Source organism: Natrix helvetica, assembly GCF_964273705.1.
Source record: "Natrix helvetica genome assembly, chromosome: 1".
Classification (NCBI taxonomy): Eukaryota; Metazoa; Chordata; class Lepidosauria; order Squamata; family Natricidae; genus Natrix; species Natrix helvetica.
The window spans coordinates 5,807,538-5,829,366 of NC_138548.1; the positions used below are offsets into that span (position 1 = coordinate 5,807,538).

At 41.5% G+C, this 21,829-nt stretch overlaps 1 protein-coding gene across 1 annotated transcript; it reads right to left on the reverse strand.

Annotated features, from left to right (window-relative positions):
- Positions 1–13,472: 13,472 nt before the first annotated feature.
- On the reverse strand, positions 13,473–21,716 carry LOC309384070 (vomeronasal type-2 receptor 26-like; the record flags this gene model as incomplete). The annotated part of the gene is made up of 5 exons (XM_081937253.1): positions 13,473–14,377; positions 14,509–14,638; positions 15,691–15,909; positions 18,696–18,987; positions 21,712–21,716. The coding sequence occupies 5 exons, from the start codon at positions 21,714–21,716 to the stop codon at positions 13,473–13,475; spliced, it is 1,551 nt and encodes a 516-aa protein (XP_081793379.1).
- Positions 21,717–21,829: the final 113 nt, after the last annotated feature.

A 21,829-nucleotide genomic window follows, 5' to 3' on the forward strand; every position in this document is an offset into this window, starting at 1 on the left:
GAAGATTATGGGATACGTGACAGCAGCCTTCCAATATTTGAGCAGCTGCCACAAAGAAGAGAGGAGCAGCCTATTCCACCAGAAATGAAACAATGGATGGAAATTAATTAAGGCAAGCTCCAACCTAGAGCTAATAGTGAGAACAATGAACCAGTAGAACAAGTTGCCTCCTGAAATTGGATGCGTTATGAAACAAAGTGGGAAATACTGTCAAGCACTGAATCTTCCTGAAAACCTGATTTCAGGTTCATTGCACACTGACAGGAACCAGATGCAAAGGAAAAGGGGAGCTATGTTCCATCATGCCTTCCATCTTGCTCTACACAGGTAGCCTAGAAGAATATCATGATTGATAGTGTTGTTTCCCCACCAGCTGCCAACAGACAAATTTCTCAGGCTCTATCCAGTTGTTAGGCAAAACTCCTGCAGAGTTTAGGGTTGGGGATGCAAATTATCCTGCCTCCCAACCCCCATCTATCTCCCCACTATGAGAATTGGCAGGACTTCTCTCCTCACCCAAATTGCAACACTGTGCATTCAAGGCGACAATTTGCAGATCTCTTGCTATCCTTTCCATTCTTATTGTCCTATATCAATGGGAAAAGAAATTACTGATTGTTTTTTTCTGAATGAATGGCACAGTGTGGTTGAGTATTCAAATTTTGTATTACTTTTAGTGTGCTTCTTCCGTCAGGAGTATCAGTATATCGAATGTACTGAATGTAATGTATATCGAAGAAATTGACAAAATCTGCTTATGCCTTCTAGCACCTCCCTGCCAAAAGGTCTCACTGAATGATGGGAGAAAGTGATTTGAAATAAGGAAAATGATCTCTCCCACCTCTCATTACACACATGCATGTGACTATGTGCATGTGTGTGTTACCTGGGTCTTATAATGGTCTCGAATGATCATTTGAGTCAATGGCAGATCTGCCCAACAGCTTTGTTCCCAATACCATCCATCTAGTAAAATCACAAGATTCGTTTTTCTTGCCATGACATGGATACATCCAGACTAGACGGTGTTATTTCACTGTGTCATATAATATTTGTGGGTATATGCATAATTTTGTATTTCTTTATGTATTTGTTTATTTATGTAATGTATATTGGAGTTGGTGACCCTTTGAGAGCTGTATGCCACAAAACTTCATTTTAATGAATGTATTAATGTATCTTCAAAGTGACAATAAAGTTATTTTAAGTCTAAGTCCTATCTAAACAAATCATGACACAAGTGTTCAGTTTCATATAACTCCAACACCTTGACTCTCAAGTCCATTTGCTCTGCGAATTAGCAGCAAGAGATATAAGCATGTTTTTTTTCCCATTCTAGTGTCAGGACAACATGTCAGAACAGAAATTGTTAATGTATCCCCTGTAGATTTCCACCCTGACAAATCTTCCAAGGTAAAACCTATTGTAAAACATATGCTGCTAGTTCTCCCAGTGGGGACAGGACCTGTCTGTCACCTTCTCTTGTCTTGCAAATAGAAACTCCTGGGTTTGCTAAGACTCAGCTTGTCATAGTTTTCTCTTTGGCCACAGCCTGAACACAGATAAGAGGAAACATGGTTGATATAAATTTTCCCTGAGGCCATACAGGTAGCAATGGGTGGTGTCTATAGTGCCAAAGCTTTGGTGAGATTTCAAGTGCTACCTGCAAGTTGGCTTCTCCAAAAACCTTGACTTATGATCTAGGAGGGAAGGTGACCAGAATGGCTGGGCTGCCTCTCCTGCTGCTGTTGCTCTTCTGGTTTCTGCCTCCAGCAGCTGCTAAGAAGATGCAAACTGTATGTCTGTTGAGGAATTACTTCCAGTCACAGGAAAGCTACTATAGGCCTGGTGATCTCGTTATTGGTGGGACTGTGCACCTGGGAATCATTGGTCTTTCTGTTGTTCCAGACTTCCAAAGAGACCCATTCTTGCTTTTTGTGCCAAGTGTGTAAGTCTCACCTGGAGGAATATGATGTAGATAATTGTTTGCTTTGTTTTAAATCCAGGGACTCTTTTCAAAAAAATACCTGTTCTAGCATCTAGTGTAGTTCAAATCTTTGCACTTTTTTCAGTAAAGAGCCAAACTCTTAAAAATAGGTAAAATTCTCTATACGGAAGTTTTCATCAGCAAACAAGAGAAGTGGAGCAGGACAAGAGGTTAGCAATTATGCTGGCCTAGTGAAGAAATTGGGGTATAATATTAATTTGGACAGAAGCTCATGGTGAGAAGCTTAAAGAGAAGTTCAATTATTTTCCAGTGTCCAGGAGTTACATAGAATCAGCAGGGCTGACAATCTTTAATAAATAGATGCTGAAGAAGATGCTCCAAGAGAGAACCAAATTAAGTAGGGTGCTAGTAGAGCAATGGGGAAGCATTAATCACTGCAGCAAAGTGAAGAAGGGAAAGACTTTAGAAGGTATAAAATGTTCTGTGATATGAAAAGAGACACTTTTCTCCTTTCTCACAAAGTCATACAAGTTTCATTAAGAAACATCTAAGGACTCAAACCAAAGAAACTTGGGATTTCTGACTCCAACCAACACCAAAAATGGGAAGGCAAATCCAACAGCATGACCTTTTCTGAAAATTTCCCCAATGATTTTTCTCACAATAGACTTGTACCCAAGAGCTACCAGCAGTTCCTGGCCATGGTATTTGCAATCAGAGAGGTCAACAAGGATCTGATTCTCCTCCCCAATATCACACTCGGTTTCCAAATTTCTGACAATAACCAGATTGAAAGACATATTTCAATAATCAGCCTTTCCATGCTCTCCACACAAGGACAAATGGTTCCAGGTTATAAATGTGACAGGCAGGACATTCTGCTCTCTGTCATTGGGGGCTTCATCCCCAAATCTTCAAGGCAAATGGCCTCCATCTTCAGCAACTTCAAGATTCCACAGGTAAGGGGGATCCAATGATGGATGCTGACACAGACAAACAAGAGAAATACACAGAGAAACCAAAGATGTTTACTGAGGCACATCACAAATATGTGACTTAGAGAATCCACATGAGAGTTGAATTTATTTTTATGTTGATGTGCCAAGATCATTTTTATATAACATGACAATCATTTAAATATGAGCCAGCAATGTGCTGCAGCTGCCAAAAAGCCAACAAAATTCAAGACTGCATCTACAGAGGGATAAAATCAGGATCAAGTGAAGTGTTTATACCACTTTATAATGCCTTGGTAAGGACACACTTGGAATACTGCATCCAGTTTTGGTCTCCATGATGTAAAAAAGATGTGGAGACTCTAGAAAGAATGCAGAGAAGAGCAACCAAGATGATTAGGGGACTGGAGGCTAAAACATATGAAGAACAGTTGCAGAAACTGGGTATGTCTAGTTTAATAGAAAGATGGACTAGGGAAGACATGATAGCAGTCTTCCAATATCTCAGGATTTGCCACAAAGAAGAGGGAGTCACTCCCTCTGTGCTATTCTCCACAGCACCTGAGGTTAGACAAAAAGCAATGGGTGGAAACTAATCAAGAATAGAAGCAACTTAGAATTAAAGAGAAATTTCCTGACTGAACAATCAATCAGTGGAACAAGTTGCCTCCAGAAGTTTAAATGCTCCAACACTGGAAATTTTTAAGAAGAGATTAGATAACCATTTCTCTGAAATGGTCTATGGTTTCCTGCCTAAGCAGGGGGTTGGACTAGAAGACCCCAAAAGTCCCTTTAAACTCTGTTATTCTATGTTAGAGGTACATAATGAGAAATTTCCTAAATGCTGACCATGCCAAGAGGAATTCTTTATGTAGAAGGTGCTTCCTAATTAACTAATACTTCATAAATTTTAGCCACCCTTTCAGTGCAATTTCTTCCCTGTATCAGGTGGATGGTTTGTTTTCTTGTCTTCGACCTGTCAAAACCAAACAAAATATGTAACTTTTCACTCTTCCTAAGAAGGAAGAAGATTAAGCCTGCCAGTCAAAGGGAATTAGGCTGATTGTGGGACCATCATCCATACAATGGTGATCCCTAAAACTTTATTTGTCTTTGAGAAAAGAATCTCACTTTCTCCAGCTCGGTGTTGGCTTTGAGTTCTCTCAGGGTGAGAGAAGAGTTTATCCTTCCTTCTTCCGGATTAATCCCAAGGAATCTCCTCAGTATGTGGGATTAGTCCAGCTGCTCCTGTATTTCCAGTGGAACTGGGTTGGGCTGGTGGCCAACAAAGCTGACCATGGAGAACGTTTCATCTCATCTCTGTTGCCAATGCTCATGGAGAAAGAGATTTGTGTGGCCTTCACTGAAATATTGAAACCGGATAATTTTCTTGATACCTGGAATGCATTTGGTCTTTTCTTAAAAAACTGTTGTAAAGCTGAAGTGATTATTCTTTTTGGAGACCCTCATACTAATGCAAATGTACAGTCAGCTCTGCATTTTTACGTAACGTCCACAAAGTCATCGCCTCAGAAAGTTTGGATCCTAACTTCCCAATGGAAACATAATGTGGGGGCATTTAAAGATGCATTGCCCGTTATAAAGCCCTTCCATGGGGCTTTGTAGTTAAGGGACCACACAGGGGAGATCTCAGAATTCAGCCATTTTCTCATATCTTTAGACCCTTTGGACCCAAAAGGGGACATATTTCTCCCCCAGTGGTGGGAAAAGGTCTTTGACTGCAAGATCCAGGAACCAGGAAGGTTCATTCCAAAGAAGAAGAAGAAATGTACAGGAAAGGAGAATGTAGAAAATTTGCCCCCTCACATTTTTGAAACCAGCATGACAGGTGAAAGTTACAATATCTACAATGCCATTTTTGCTCTGGTGCACGCATTACATGCCATGCATGGATCCAGAGCTCGACCATCCATGATGAGGCTTGGAAAGAGGATCTCAATTGTCCAGTCGTGGCAGGTAATCTACAGTATGTGACTTTTTATTTAATACATAGAGCCTTAGAAAGTTTCCTGTGTGTATTTCTTGAATTACCGATTCAATATCTGTATGCTACCCTATCAGTACATCTCAGACCAGGTTAGAGAATTATATTAAAACATTATAACAATAGGAGATGAGTATCATTGAGTCCAAAATTTGCTAAACAATGACAGTTATTAAGTGAATTTTGATCCATTTTGTGACATTTTTTGCCACAGTTCTTGAGCAAATCACTGCAGTTGTTAAAAGAGTCATGTGGTTGTTAAATGAATCTGGCTCCCCCCCTCCCGTCTTGATTTGCTTGTTGTAAGCCAGCTGGGAATATTGCAAATGGGGATTGCATGACCCTAGGACAGTGGAACTATTCTAAATACGTGCAAGCTGCCTAGGGCCCCAATTTTGACCATGGAGATACTTCAACGGTCGTAAGTTCAAAAACTGCATCACGTTGTTCGGTGCTGATGCAATTTCAAATGGTCAGTAAAGAAATGGTGGTATGCCAAGGACTGATAGGTTAGTTGGGGCCCAAACGACCTACCTTTGTAAGTGGTTAAAAGGCTAATTGCAAGAGGGAGTGCTGGATATAAACTTCTGTGTGTGTTTGAGAGAATATCTGGTGGAGTTGACTACAATTTACCTTTTGCTTTTGCATATGGTTTCCTGGGAAAGTCTAGTATAACAAAAAGAAGAACTAAGAGTGACAGGATGGCTGTGTCAGGCCTGCAGCCGTCTTTTCTTTTGATCTTTGGCTAGCCAAACTTTCTATTATTCTACTATGCATTTTTTTTTATTGTGGGAAAGTGGGAGGGGGAGTTGTATGGAGTTAGATGATACGTAGCCATAACAAAATTCTTTCTAGAAAGCCAAGGTCATCCTTTGTCTCTGCACCTCTGCACCTGACTGGAACTGGACGGGTGGAAGCTGCCAGGATGGCAGTGGAAGATTGGACCATGTGATGGACTTGTGGGTATGGGGGCAAGATCCTGAACTTTTGACTGGGTAGGAAAACCAGGAAGCCTTCAGATTCAGGTTTTCCCATATGTGCCAACACGGCTCTCTTAATAAATTGGAACTTTGCCTTGGGCTCTAATGTACTTTTGGATGCTATTTGGAACCCCGACAGGCTGCCTTCCAGTATTTGTGGAGCTGCCACAGAGCAGAAAGGCCAACCTATTCTCCAAAGCACCAGATGGCAGGACAAGAAGCAATGGACATGAGGAATACTGCGTCCAGTTTTCTGGTCCCCAGAATATATTAAAAAAATGTTGAGATTCTAGGTGTGGCTAGTCTAAAGAAGAGAAGAATTAGGGTGTGACATGATAGCAGCATTCCAGTATTTGAGGGGTTGCCACAAAGAAGAGAGGGTCAAATTATTCTCCAAAGCACCTGGGGGTAGAACAAGAAGCAATGGGTGGAAACTAATCAAGGAGAGAAGCAACCTAGAACTAAGGAGAAATTTTCTGACAGTTGGAACAATGAATCTGTGGAACTGCTTCTCTTCAAAAGTCGTGGGTGCTCTATGACTGGAGGTTTTCAAGAAGAGATTGGGCAACCATTTGTCTTAAATGGTATAAGATTTCCTGCTTGAGCAGGGGGGCAGACTGGAAGATCTCTAAGGTCCCTCCCAACTCTGCTATTCTGTACACTGTTTGGTTGAAATGGGCTGGAGGGGTGAAAAGAGAAGTAAACCAAGCTAGTTATCCATAAGATCAAAAGAGGAAAGAGCTTCCTATCAGGTCCTGGAAACTTTTCAGCACTTCCTTGAGTTTCAGGAGGTGACCCTCCCAAGAAGGATGTCTCAGTGTAGAGCAAGATGACAATATGGGAGCCTTCGTGCAGGTATTTTCAACAGGTTATTTGTAGCCCTAGTGGGCATATTTGCAGAACCATCTTAGTTTCCCTCAATATGTAGCCTGAATCCAAGCTCTAAAAAGACCCTCAAATCAATCTCTCTTTACTAATCAAGGAGAGAAGCAACTTAGAACTGAGGAGAAACTTCCTGACATTGAGAACAATTAATCAGTGGAATAGAAGTTGCCTCCAGAAGTTGTGAATGCCCCAACACTGGAAGTCTCTAAGAAGATGTTGGAGAGCCATTTGTCTGAAGTGGTATAGGGTTTCCTGCCTAGGCAGGGGGTTGGACTAGAAGACCTCCAAGGTCCCTTCCAACTCTGCTATTGTAAGTAAGATCATTAGCCTGATACAAAGAATAAATGGTAGCTACCCTTTAATAAAGAGTAATCTAAGAGTCACAAGTTCATTATATTCCCCCCACCCCACAAAAATGATTTTAGTTTCCTCTTGGCTTCTGTCTGTGTGGCTTTGATCTTTATCTATTCCATACTGTATCCAATGGAGCTCTCTTACCTGTGGGACCTTAAAGATGCTGAAGATGGAGGCCATCTGTCTTGAGGACTTGGCACTGAGACCACCAATGATGGACAGCAGAGTGTCCAGGTGGTCACATTTGTAACCTGGAACCACTTGGCCTCGTGAGGAGAGCATGGAGAAACTGTTTAAGGAAATATCGATCTCCCTCTGGAAATGGCCGTAGATGTGGAAGCCAAGGGTGATGTTGGGGAGCAGAAGAAAATCCTTATTGACTTTGGAGACAGTAAACATCAATGCAAGGAACTGCTGGTAGTTACTGGTAGTGACTCTGCAGTGAGAAAAACATCAGAGAAAATTATAGGAAAGTTTGTGCATGGCTGTAGAATTTGCTTCACTGTTTGGGGGGGGGGATTTTGAGGGCAGAAAGTCCCAAATTTCATTGGGCTTGTCTTTTTTTTACAAAGGATTTCCCTTGGCTAAACTTGGATGACTTTGTGAGAAAGAAGACAAGCATGTCCATAGATCTCATGGACTGTTTTTCTTCTCTGTCATCCCTGCCATATTCACTTTGCTTCAGTGACTGTAATCCTTTCCAACTGCTCCCCTCTCAATGTAGTTATTTAAGGTCTTTCTTGGAGCAGCTTCTTCGGGGGTGGGGGGTGGGGTAAGGATTGCTGAGTACAGGACTACAGTTGGGGTCACCTCATAGATTTACTGAAGGCCATTAATCATGAGCAATTCTGATTCCAACACTGAGAGGAATTTTTGTAATTTCTGAACACTTGAAGAGTGTTGAGATTTTATTTAAATTTTCTACCACAAGTTACTGGTCTGATTAATGTTATAATTTGACTTTTTCATGAGGATATAATAGCTTCCCTTTTCATTTTTTGAAGAGATTGAGAATTCCAGCCTATTTTAATAGCTTGCTAATTTAATGAGAAAACCACAAAATATGCACTACAGTTCAATACACTAGAAGATTTTTTTCTAAAAATCCCAAATTTATGTTTCCCCTCCAGCTGAAACTTACATATTATGTAGATGACGATTCACCTTATTAAAATCTAGGACAGGAGATTTTGAAATGGTTCCCAAGGGCAAATTCCCAGCAATAATGTAATCACCAGGCCTATAATGGCTGTCCTTTAATTCAATATAATCCCTGAACAAACATATAGTTTGCAGCCTCTTCGCTGTAGTTGGAACCTGGAGCCAGGAGAGCAGCAGAAACATCAATAGTGGCATGAATCCTGTCATTCTTTTCACTTTCCCTCCTAGGACAGAAATCAAGGTTTATGCAGAAACTGATTTCAAGGTTCATTCGGAAATCTCATTGGAACTTTAGCAGAGCAGACGCCACCTGTGCCACCTGGATGGCACCAGGACAAACTTATAGAGACAATATTTCCTCTTACCTGTGTTTGGGCTGTGACCATAGAGGGGAAAAAGGCATATGAGTCTCTTCTAACCCAGGAGTCAGCTCTTTGCAAGAGAGGCTCAGGTGACATGTTCTTATGCCCCCCAGCTGGTGAACTCAGAGATATTTTTTAAAGCAGGTTTTATCCTGGAAGATCTTTGGGTCTAGAAATCCTCAGGGGACACATGAAGAATGACTGCTCTTCTGATAATTGCAGGGAAAAGCCATATTCCCATCCCCTTAGCAACAGCCTCTCTTCATGCAGCAGAATGGAAAACATGTTTGTGTCGGTCCCCCCGTCCCCCCTGAACACTCTGCAAGTCTCCTAAGGGCTATTCATGCCCTTTTTAAAAAAAACAGACCCATTTTCACAAAAAACCTGGCCATTTTTGGGAGGTTTGCAGAGTGCAAAAAAAAAATTTTTATCTGCCTCTTCAAAGCCATGGTGCGTCTTATCCTCCGAAAAATACGGTATGTCCTGGAAGGTCATGTCTTAATCCCTTCACACTGGAGCAGAAGGTCTAATTGTCTTGTAAATAGGCTGGCCCAATCCTTCTCAATGGGCATCAAATATCTGTTGGGGGCAGGGAGCTGTTTTTTTGTCTTTAAAAACATGTTTCTGCTTTTCTCATCAAGGGAAATAGAATATTCTGCCTTTCTTAATGTTTCCTAGAATATCTCAGAATGATTGAGGGCAAAAGAAGGGGATGACAGAGAGGAGGTGGCTGGATGGAATCATGAAGCAGTTGGCATGAACTTAAATGGACTTCAGAGGATGGTAGAGGACAGGAAGGCCTGGAGGAACGTTGTCCATGGGGTTGCGATGGGTTGGACACAACTTTGTGACTAACAACAACAAAGAATAGTTCATTCTTTACGATAGGACTGGGTGCTAACTTTCTACACTTCATTTGGCTGCTGCTGCACACTGCTGGTTCATGTTTAAGTGATTTTCCACTAGGACTCCCTCTCACAGTTACTGCTATTGAGCCATGCTTCACCTAATCGATATCTCTATATTGAGGTTTTCTTGCCTAAAGCATATGCAATATGCTGACTCTATAAACCTCTTAGAGGGGGCTCTAAAGCCTCGATGGTGCAGTGGCTACAGTGCAGTAATGCAGGCTACCTCTGCTAACTGCTGGCTGCCTGCTATTTGGCAGTTCAAATCCCACCAGGCTCAAAAGTTGACTCAGCCTTCCATCCTTCCGTGGTGGGTAAAATGAGGACCCAAATTGTTGGGGGCAATGTGCTGACTCTGTAAACCGATTAGAGAGGGCTAGAAAGCACTGTGAAGTGGTATATAAGTCTAAGTGCTAGTGATATCCTAAATAAAACCAGCAGTGACGTGCGGTGAGGTTTATGGCTGGTGAGGCTGGTGATGTCATCAGGAAGGCAGGGAATGGGACCATGTGTGCTGGAGGCTCAGGCTGCCTCAGCGTCCAGCACACGTGATCCCATTCCCCGCCTTCCTGAGCGTGCTCCGGCGGCTCATGCTCCGCAGTCCTCGAAAGCAACTGGGGAACGACGAGAACATTCCTGCCTCTCCTGGACTTTGCGCGTGAAATCCAGCAGAGGCAGGAAGGTTCTCGTCATTCCCCAGTCGCTTTCGTGCCTTCGTCATCCAGCAGCGCAGACAACATTTCTGCCTCCGCCCTCCGCAGCTCCCAGGCGCGGCCGGACGGATGTAGCCACAGCGACGCCGAGGCGGTCCGGGCGGACAAAAGAGTGAGTGAGGCAGCCTGTTCCTCGGTCGCTTGCCCGCCGGACTGCCTCGGCGCCATTCTGACTACCTCCGTCCGGGTGCACCCAGGAGCTGCGGAGGGCGGAGGCAGAAATGTTGTCAGCGCTGCCGGATGACGAAGGCATGAAAGCGACTGTTTTGTGCCTTCGTCATCCGGGAGCGCCGACAACATTTCTGCCTCCGCAGCTCCCAGGCATGGCCAGACGGATGTATATAATATTATTATTATTACTATTATTTCATGAAGAGAGGTGAGGCTCTGCCTCCCCTGCCTCCCCTGACCACACATCCCTGAAAACCAGGACTCTATTTTGGGGACCTTCTAGACTTGTGGCTAGTGTTCAAGGATTAAGTAGCAGCCAAGACCAGAAGGGTCTTTCTCAAGTTTCACAATGTGCCCCAATTTTGCAAAGTGTCTGTGGAGATTTTCAGAGGTCATGGTTGTCCCAGAAGTGCTTTTTCAAAAGGCAACTGGACTTCCTTGGTTTTTCCTTTTTAAAAAAAATGTTTATTTATTTATTTTTTCTTTAAAAAACAAAGACAACACATACAGAACAAAAGCAAGGAGAAAAAACAACTTTCCTCAATTTCATCAAGCATGTCGTTTGGTTACAAGTTTTTGTTCAACAGTTTTTACAATTAAAAATAAAGTCACTGGTTATCCATTAAACATAACTAAATATTTCATTGGGCATTATGTGTTCAAATTACCATTAATATTCTTTCATTTGTGACAGCCCTTATTTCCTTGAATCCATAATTATCTACTAAGTAACAATAAGTCTTTATAGAATTATAATATCGCCTATCTCTAGAGAGTAAAAACAAAGATTAAAACAAAAGATTCCCATTAATTCATATTGCACATTTATACTTTCAATGAACCATAATGTCATCAATCATCCACAACTCCAAATATAATTTTCCATTATTGATTATTAATCCATATAGTCTTTAGGTATTTCAATTCGTATATGTATCCATTGTTCATTACATCATCATTAGTCCATTTAGTATAGCAAAAATCTTTATAGTATAGAATGATCACTACCTACAGTTATACCTAGAGGTTCAAATCATCCCACTCTTATACATTAGGTTCATTATTGTTCTTCATATATTGTGTAAATAAGTACTCTATTGCATAATAAAAAATAAAGAATAAAAAAGTAAAAAAAAACTTTCGTAACAGTAAATATAACTTTATATTCTTGCATAAGAAAACAATTTCATTTCCAGGTTTTTTTTATCTAACCATTGATAAAACAAATCCCATACTCTATAAAATTGCTCATCCTCTAATTCTCTAATTTCAAATGTAAGCTTACTCATTTCAGCACAATCCATTATTTTCCGAATAATTTCCTCCTGTGTTGGTAATTTCTCATTTTTCCAATTTTTGGCAAATACAATTCTAGCAGCTGTTAAAACATTTATAATCAGATATTTCAAGTCCTTGTTGTATGTTTCTGGTATTATTCCCAATAAGAAAAGTTCTGGTTTTAAGTCTATGTGTTTATGTACCATTTTCTCCAGCCACATGTGTATTTTAGTCCATTATCTTTTAGTTTCAGAACAAGTCCACCACATGTGGTAATATGTGCCGGGCGTCTGATGACATTTCCAGCATTTTTCGGATTTATTCTTAGCCATTCTTGCTATTCTTGTTGGGGGTAAGTGCCACCTGTAAAACATCTTATACAAATTCTCTTTATATGCAGTTGACATTGTCATTTTATAGTTTTGAGTCCACAGTTTTTGCCATTTTTCTAAATCAATCCCATGCCCAAAGTTTTTTCTCCAAGCTAACATAGTTTCTTTGGCTTGTTCTTCCTGTAATTTCCCCTCTAATAGGTAGGCATAAAGTTCTTTAATTTCTTTTTCTTCGTTACCTGTTAAGATTTTACCTAGTTCAGACTTCCTTGGTTTTTCCTTGAAGACGTTTCACTTTTCATCCAAGAGACTTCTTCAGTTCACTGTCTCATCCAATAAGCTTTTTCGGTTCTGAAGAAGCTTCTTGGATGAGAAGCAAAACAATTCAATGTGCTGTTTATTGCTTTAAAACCACTACATGTCAAAGGAGTGGGTGATTTGCAGGTGTCTCCTTTATTGTGGCCTGCAATCTGCCAGCTCCATTGGCAGCAGACTCGGAGAAGAAGAAGGTTGTGGAGTAACTTGGGCCAGTCCTGGAGTTTGGAGAAGGCTCTTATGAGTGCTATGTGTCGGAGGCAGAGAGGGGGCCAGGGCCGTCTGACCTTTATCAGCTACCTTCGGAGTCAGAGATAAGTGGGGCAGAAGAATAGCTGGAGCCTGTTCCAGATGTGCACATGTGCAGAAAGGTCAGGAGAAGGGAACAATTAAGGAACTGGGGTTGACTCAGGATTAAAGGCACAATTGGATGCTGAATGGCTCCTCCCATAGGAAATAAATAGGAGCAAAAGGGGATTGGTGTTTGCACAAGACAATTAGTCTGCTTATTATTGTGAAGTTTTGCTTATCTGAGTTTGTGCCTCACAGAGATTCTTTCCCAGGTATTTCGTTGTACAGCATTGTTACTAGAAGCTCTCGGCCTGGCAACTATCCAAAGACTGATAAGGTCTGTTGTTGCATTTAAACCTTGAAAGGCTTATCGCCGGGACATTTCTGGATGTGAATTAGAGGTGGGTTCCTACCGGTTCAGCCTGGTTCGCTTGAACCGGTAGTGGTATGCCAGCCTGGGTCACAGAACTGGCAGCAACCCAGGTCAGCCATGCCTCCAAACTGATTCCCCGGTCACCTCAGTCACCACCGCTATCTTGTTTTTGAGTTCTGCAGATGCCCAAAACAATTTCTATTGAACTGCGCATCAGAGTGCAGTGTGCATCCAGCACGCACATGTGAAGCATGCCCACGAGCAAACTGGCGATAATACTGGCTAGAACCCATCCCTGATGTGAATGCTAGGGATTTACATTAACCAAATAAAAATGGATTTTTGCGGGAAAAGGAGTCTGTTTTGTTATTCTGTGAAACCTAGGTTAGAACATCCTGACCTACCTCAGACAAATCTAATGAGGCCAATCCTTACATTAGCTAGAGATTTTTGTTTCTTATTATATTTTCTCTACAATTCAGATGGGGCCTCAGAAGAATAATGTAGCATTTGGGTAAAAAGATACAAGCCAAGAGAGCTGCTCCAGAGGCCAAAATGGAGAAGATCTCCACGGCCACCATGGACTTCCCTTTGGTGCTCAGGTAGGTGGGGAGGAAGGAGATCCAAACACTGCAAAAGACCAGCATGCTGAAAGTAATGAACTTGGCTTCGTTAAAGCTGTCAGGCAACTTCCTAGCCAGAAATGCTATCATGAAACTGACCAGGGCCAGGAAACACAAATAAGCGAGGACAGTGTAAAACATTAAAGCTGAGCCTACATTACATTCCAAGATGGTCTCTCCTACCAAGGAGTGGAAGTCCATGTTGGGAAATGGAGGAGAAGTTGCCAACCAGGTGACACAAATGACTGCTTGGAGCAGGGGGCAGGCTATAACAATGGAGTTGGTCAGGGATTTTCCTAAGAATTTCCTTGTCCTGTTCCCTGGTTTGGTGGCCATGAAGGCTAGAACCACCATGACAGTTTTTGCCAAAACAGAGGAAACCGCAAGGGAAAAGAGAATGGCAAAGGCAGACTGTTGGAAGAGACAGGTGATCTTCCCAGGTCGACCAATGAAGAGGAAGGAGCAGAGGAAGCAGAGCAGGAGGGAGACCAGGAGGATGTAGGTGAGATCTCGGTTGTTGGCCTTGACAATTGGTGTATTATGGTGTTTATAGAAAATCAGCACGACTGCAGATGTGGTCACCGAGAAAAAAAGAGTGAGAGAAATTAAAGTGCATCCTAGTGTGTCTTGATAGGCAAGGAAGTGGATCTTCTTGGCAATGCATTGGTCCTTGTCCTTGTTGGGATATTGGTCTTCTGGGCAGGGTTCACAGTGAGCTGCATCTGAAATCAAGAACATTTGTCTAAGGATTTCAGGGACATCTGCCATGAGATTATCCTTCCCGCAGATATGATATGACTGTCCTCTTTCTGCTGTGGCAGAAAGAAAGGTCCACGTTTGAAATCTGGTCTACCTGTCTGATTAGAAATGGTCCCTTCTGGACAAGCATCACACTGGTAGCAGCAAACCGGATCGCCCTCTGGAACTCTTCTCCTCTCTCCTGCATGGCACCTCTTCCTGCCACACCTGGCAAAGGGGATGGTCTGAAAGAGACAAGAGAAATTCTTGAGATGACCTAAGCAATGAACATGCTTCATTAATTCATTTCCTAATTAAGGGGTCCTTGGTACTCTCTGAGCTTCCTTGTTTTCTTGCAGATGTTTTATTATCCAAATTAGATAACATCATCACTGCTAAATGTTACCAAGTTTGGATCATGAAACGTTGGCAAGTAAACAAGGCTCAGAGAGCACCAAGGACTCCTCATGTTAACCCTGAACTACAAATAGTCTCTTTTATTGGTTCCAAATTCCTATTTCCATGCCATATTCCTATATCTATGTTTTTCCAATGAAATAGTTCAACATTGTCTACCAGAAACCAGGAGCAGCCCCTGGTGATTAAGGCCAGTGGCACTCCTGACCCACGAATAGATGCTGGGGATTGGAAGTGGGACCTACAAAAGAAATATTGTGACATTGAGCTACAGCATTTCCAAACAAAGAGTCATGAGGCTCCAACTGAATCGGAATGGTCTTGGGAACTTATTGTTGCATCTTGAATCTAGAATCTAAAACAACAGAGTTGGAAGGGACTTTGGAGGTCTTCTAGTCCAACCCGCTGTTTAGGCAGGAAACCCTATCCCCCTTCAGACAAATGGTTGTCCAATCTCTTCTTAAAAACTTCCAGTGTTGGAGAATTCACAACTTCTGGAGCCAAGTTATTCCACTGATTAATTGTTCTATCAGGAAATTGCTCCCTAGTTCTAGTTTGCTTCTCTCCTTGACTAGTTTCCAACTTTTTGCTTCTTATCCTGCCTTCAGGTGCATTGGAGAATAGCTTGACTCCCTCTTCTTTGGGGTGACTCATTTTTTAACTGTGTCCTGGGTTTCAAGCAGACATTCTTCCCAACTGCAACCATTTGTGGCTTGACAGAAATCAGACCTCAAGTCTTTTACATGCAAAGCAGGTTATTCACCAAATTACTGCCACATTTTCTGACTCAACTGACCATTTTTCAAGTTAGAAGGATGTTCTGCATCCCTAGGAGAGAATCAATGTTGACCTAAACTTCCAACATTTCCTCCCTGCTCACCTTTGTGGCCCAGACGATGGCATCAGAGTTTATGGTGAACTCCTTGCCTGGGGGAGCCCTGGGATCTATTTTCCCAATTTTCATGGGCACAAAAGATTTATTGAGGAGGAAAACCCAGTTGAGAAGATCAAAATTAGCAGAACCCAGTTGATTTTCTGAGAAAGAGATTTCATCTCCAGCACTGTTGTTAAACTGAACAGTCCTCAGATAGTAAAGAATCTGAAAGAAAAGAAATCTTCAGAAATTGGAAAAATTGGCTGAAAGCTTCACATGAAGTATCATTGGCTTCTATCATTCTTTGTTGGCCATCAGCTTAGGACATCTGCTTAGAAACTAGAGGAGTTCCAATTTCAATTTTTTACTCCTTCTCCATGAAAGAGGAAGCATTATGATTGGGCCTTTTGATCATGGCTTCTTCCACTCTAGTTTTACCAGAATGATCCCTCATAGAAAGATTTTAATGCCAAATTTTATTGCATGTTTTTGCTGCTGTGATACTTGGCTACATGCATTTTTAAATGTTTCCTTTGGCTCCAGGTCTAGTAAATGACAGATTAGGAGTGATTAAATCATTCCTATCACAACAATGTAAAACCCCACTAAATTTCTCTAATTCATAGTCAAAGATAGCAGAATGCAGGAAGCAGGTCTGACCAGGTGAGACCATGTAAAATGAAACACCTGTCCTGATTTGTCACTTCAGTGTCTAGAGAGATTAAACTTTTATTCTTTGATGCAAATAACCCTCTGATGAATTTCATACCAAGAGCGCATTTGAATCACATTGAATCCTACTTTGTGTGCTGAGGTTGACAGAGGTTGTTTTCACACAACAAGCTGAACAATACAACAAATGGCAAACTAAACAAATGGGGTGAGGTCCCACAGGATGATAAGCCATAGAAACTTAAACCAAAGTTAGAATGAATAGAATCGAGTGTATTCTTACAGGTGGGATGCAGGCTATGGGCTGAGGGAAACAGGTGGTTCTTCACCACTAGAAATTTGGAACTTAGTTATTATATATATTGACAGAAACAAGACTATTGTATGCACAAAAATGGAAGGACACTTTGATTCTTAACATGGACGAAGGGCTGCAGAAGTTGATGGGTTGGCTGAAATGGCAAAATTGACTATTTTGATTAAAGAAAAGAATACAAGTACTTTTATTTCTACATGGAGACCACTTGAAAGTTTGATGTGGAAAAAAATGAAATTTTGATCTTAGTTTTTATTGATTAGTTTGATAGATCTTTATAGAAATGGCTTGTTCACATTATTATGAAAAGCAAAAAGTTGTGGTTTGATGTTAATGCCTTATTTTACTGCAACAGAAAGAATGGGAATTTACTGCTTTTCTTTTTCTCTTCCCTCACTTCTCTTTTACCCTCTTCCTTCCTATCCTTTTTCTATTTATTTTTGTATTTTGTGTCTTTTATCTTATAACCAAATAAAAAATGTTAACTGCAGATAAGCCCACCAGGACTTCAATTGACCTCTTGAAGCATCTCACACAAATGCACCCATATTGTCATTTTGCTTTTGAATGACAAGTCCTCTCTGAAACGTCCTGGACACCCAAGAAAGATTGTTCAGGGTTTGACAGTATTCTCCCCTCTGCCCCCTTTCAACAAAACCATATACTTAATCTGTATTATAGTTTGTAAGTAATTGCTGTTTTAATCTGTACTGAGATGGCAGCATGTGGACATTGAATCAGCAATTGAAGAAATGCATATGGGAAGCTTCCTGTCTAAAGATCTGTGGAGTAGATAAAAAGTCACAGAAATTACCTGCCATGACTGGACATTTGAGATCCTCTTTCCAAGCCTCATCAGGGCTGGTTGTGGTCCTGAATCATACATTACATGTAATGCATGTGCCAGAGCATAAACAGCATTGTAAATATTGTAACTTTCTCCTGTCATGCCTGTTTCAAATACATACATTGGCAGATTCTGCAAATTCTCCTTTCCAGTACATGTTTTTTGCTGGGTTGGAGAAATTCCACCTGGTTTGTAGAACTTGCATTCAAAGACCCTTTCCCACCATTGTGGGAGAAAGACGTCCCCTTGTGGGTTGAAAGGGTCTAGAGACAGGAGGAAATGGGTGAATTCTGGGATTTCCCCAGTGTGGTCCCTAAAATGCAAAGACCCATGGAAGGGATTTATACTTTTCAATAAGTCTTGAGATCCCATCATACTAACTTTCCAATGGGAAGTTAAGATCCAAACTTTGCAAAATCTTGTCTTTGTCCATTGTTCATGAACATTCATCACTGCCAGTATATTTGTAATGCTACTGGAGTCTCCAAAGAGAATAATTACTTCAGCTTTTGACCAAGTCTTGAAAATATGAAGAAATTTCAACTTTGTAGAAACGAGAAAATCTAATTTCAACATTCCAATGAAGGCCAGGCAGATCTCCTTCTCCTGGAGCATTGGCATGAGAGTTGAAATGAAACGTTCTCCATTGTCATCTTCAGGGGCTAGAAGCCCAACCCAGTTCCACTGGAAATACAGGAGCAGCTGGACTAATCCCACATACTGAGGAGTTTCCTTGGGATTAATCCGAAAGAAGGAGGGATAAACTCTTCTCTCTCCCTGAGAGAACTCAAAGCCAACACCGAGCTGGAGAAAATGAGAATCCTCTTTCAAAGACAAAGTAAAGTATTATGGGGACTTTAGGAGTCACCACTGTGTGGCTTTTGATCCATAGGTCAGGCTGACACACTCTGAGTGGCATGTTTATTCTCCTTCCCTTCTTAGGAAGAGTCAACGGTTACTCATTTTGACTGATTTATGATATGTCAGAGAAGAAACAATCAATCTGATACAGAGAATAACTGGAACTAAAAGGATGACTAGCCTTTCATGAAGCATAAACTAAGAGTCACAGCTCATGATGTGCCCTGCAAAAATACCTTTAGTTTAATCTTTGGGTTCTCTGGGTGCTTCTGATCTTTGTCTACTCCATATCTGTATCTAAAGAGGCCGTCTTACCTGTGGGACCTTGAAGATACTGAAGATGGAGGCCATCTGTCTTGAGGATTGGGAGTTGAGACCTCCAATGACAGAGAGTAGAGTGTCCTGCAGGTCATATTTGTAACTGGGAATCATTTGGCCTCTTGTGGAGAGCAGGGAGAGGCTGGTTAAGAAAATCTCCCTCTCAATCTGGTGATTGTCATAGATGTGGAAGCCAAGGGTGATGTTGGGGAGGAGAACCAGATCCTTGTTGACCTCTGTGACTGCAAAAGCCAAGGCCAGAAACTGTTGGTATTTCTTGGGCCTGACTCTATGGTAAGAAAAACATTGAGGAACTATTACAGGGATTTTCATATATGCTGTTGGAGTTTTTCTTGTCTTTTGTGTTGTTCTTTGGAATAACTCTCAAATTTCTTTGGTTTTGAATGTATTTTAAAGGATCTTTCTTGATTAAACTGTCTATACTAATCACAGACCATTTGATACCCCTTATCCCTCCCTTCCTCCCTTTGCTCTGGTGACACTAATCCTTCCCAATTTTTCCTCTAGCAGGTAATCAATTTTGTTCTCTCCTTGAGAAGTTTTTTCAGGACAGGTAACCATTGCTGAGCCCAAAACTCCATTGGTGGCCAAAGTGTAGATTTCCCAAAGAGCATTGTCCAGGAGCACTGCTGATTCCAAAACTGGGTTTTGTTTTTGCATTTTTCTTTATTTTCTTTTATTTAGGAAATTTATTTGCAACCCGTCTCATATCCAATGACATGTATCTCACACTGGATAAAGATTGGGTTTTTAATTTGACTTTTTTCACCATGATCTTTTATCCAAATTAATATTATAGGTGTTCCACCCTAGGCTTCCTAAGAAAGCATACATCACAATCTTAGTCCCCAAACCCTCTTTTATTTATACGGATGTGGATTATGGTCATTTGCAGCCCTCAAGGCTACTGTGACTGTAATCCTTCCCAATTTGTCCTGTAGCAGGTCATCAATTTTGTTTTCCCTTGCAGAAGTTTCTTCAGGACAAGTAACCATTGCTGAGCACAAGACCCCAGTGGGGGTCACAGCATAGATTTCTTAAAAGCCATTGTTTATGAGCACTACTGATTCCAAAACTGAGTTTTGTTTTTGTATTTTTTATTATTTTCTTTTATTTAGGAAATGTATTTGCTAACCCCCTCTTATCCAATGACTTGTATCTCATACTGGATAAGGGGTTTTTATTTGACTTTTCCACCATGACTTTCTATCCAAATTAATAACTAGACCATCACAACTTCTAAAATGTTATCCCTCCTTACTTTTTATGCTTCATCCCGTTCACCAGGTGGAATTCTGGAAAGAGTAAGGATTCTATCCTCTTTTATGAGCTTGGATCTTTATTGAAAAGAGTGCAAAGATTTACTCTAAGACACTGTAAACCTCATCAGGACCAGTGTTTCTGAAAGGAGTTCCTGAATCCCAAAGAAAGCAAACATTCATTCTGTATCTTTAAAAAAAAACTTACAGAATTGTGAAAAGATGCTTGAATGGGTCTTTCTGAAAATGTAAGCTGTTGAAGGATAAAACAATGGTTGCTAGGGGCAAATTCCCACCAATAATAAGATCACCAGGCCTGTAATAGTCCTCCAGAATCTCCAAAGACTTTGTCAACACACATACGGTTTGCATCCTCTTAGCAGAAGTTGGAAGTAAGAGCCAGAAGAGCAGCAGCAGAAGCAGGAGAGGCAGCCCAGCCATTCTTCTCACCTTCCCTCCTAGATCAGAAATCTCGGTTTGTGCAAAAGGTGAATTGCAGGTAGCACTTGAAATCTCACCACAGCTTTAGCACAAGAGACACTGGCCTTTCCACCTGGATGGCTTTGTGGCAAATTTGTATCAACCATCCTTAGTGTTTAATAAGTGTTTGGGATGTGATGGAAGAGAAAGCTAAGACCAGTTGAGTCTCATCAAACCCAGGAGTGAGCTCTTTGCAAGACAAGGTGAGGTGACACATCCAGTTTTTTAAAGCCTTTTGTTCTCTCGGAAGGTTTTTGTGAACAGAAACCCACAGGGAATAAGAATTGTGGCTTCACTGATGATTGCAAAGAAGAGCAATTGTCCTCCCGAATTATTACTAGATTGGTTTGCATACCAGAAAGGGAAAAACATGTTTGTGTGACTTCATGTAATCCCCAGAGATGGACTTGAGCATGAAGTGAAGTTGGATATTTTGACTTCTATGTAACTGAGCCCCTGTAAAAAAGATGGAGTTTCAATAGAGGAATTGTAGCTCAGGGTTAAAGTGAGGGGTTCTTGGTGCTGTCTGACATTGTGTAAGCTCCTGTCTCACAAGCTTTCCCAGGAAAGCAGAACTCTTGAAACGAAAAACATTTCAAAGAGAACTTTTATTGGAAGAGGGTGATAGCAGAGAGAGTGTAAGCAGAACCTGAATTTCCAGGGCCAAAGTGTTAGGTTAAACTGCTTTCTCTGAGGCCCCTCCTAATGTCCAGTTCAACTTTGAGCCAATCCCAAGGTGCGAAGATGTTGTGAGAACTTCAGGCTGAGAAGGTGATAACAGGCAGTTCCCAGGTGCCATGATCTTGCTTCTCCAGTGGTGAGACAAAACAGATGGCCAGAGGCACATTCTTCCCCTCCTCCCCATTTCCCCCAAAGGTAAATCAAGACAGGAAAGGAACAAAGGAAAACTCCATGAAAAGAATCCCCCAAGCCTTCCCCCCCCACACACACACACCAGAATGGAAGCTCCCTGAGAGAAATCTACAGGACCTGACACATTGCTGGTTTTCTGGCAGACATTTCATGACCAAACTAGGTAACATCATCAGTGCTAGAAGATGGGGGTCCATTCTCATTTTATATTCTAGGACAGAGTTTCTGGCTTTGTGAACGTGGGGGGAGGGGAGAGAGAATTGGGGATGGTTCACACAAGTGGCCACCAAGCATGTACACACACAGCTCCCTTGTAGAAAGTGTGGGATCCTGCATGAGGCTATGTGCTATCATTGGCTGCTGTGGGTGTTGTGATTTACCTCATGATGCTCCTGTTTGCCTGACAACAGAATATGAATATGGAATATGGAGAATAGAGACTAGAGATTAGAGAACAGAGAATAGAGAACAGAGAACAGAACAGAACAGCAGAGTTGA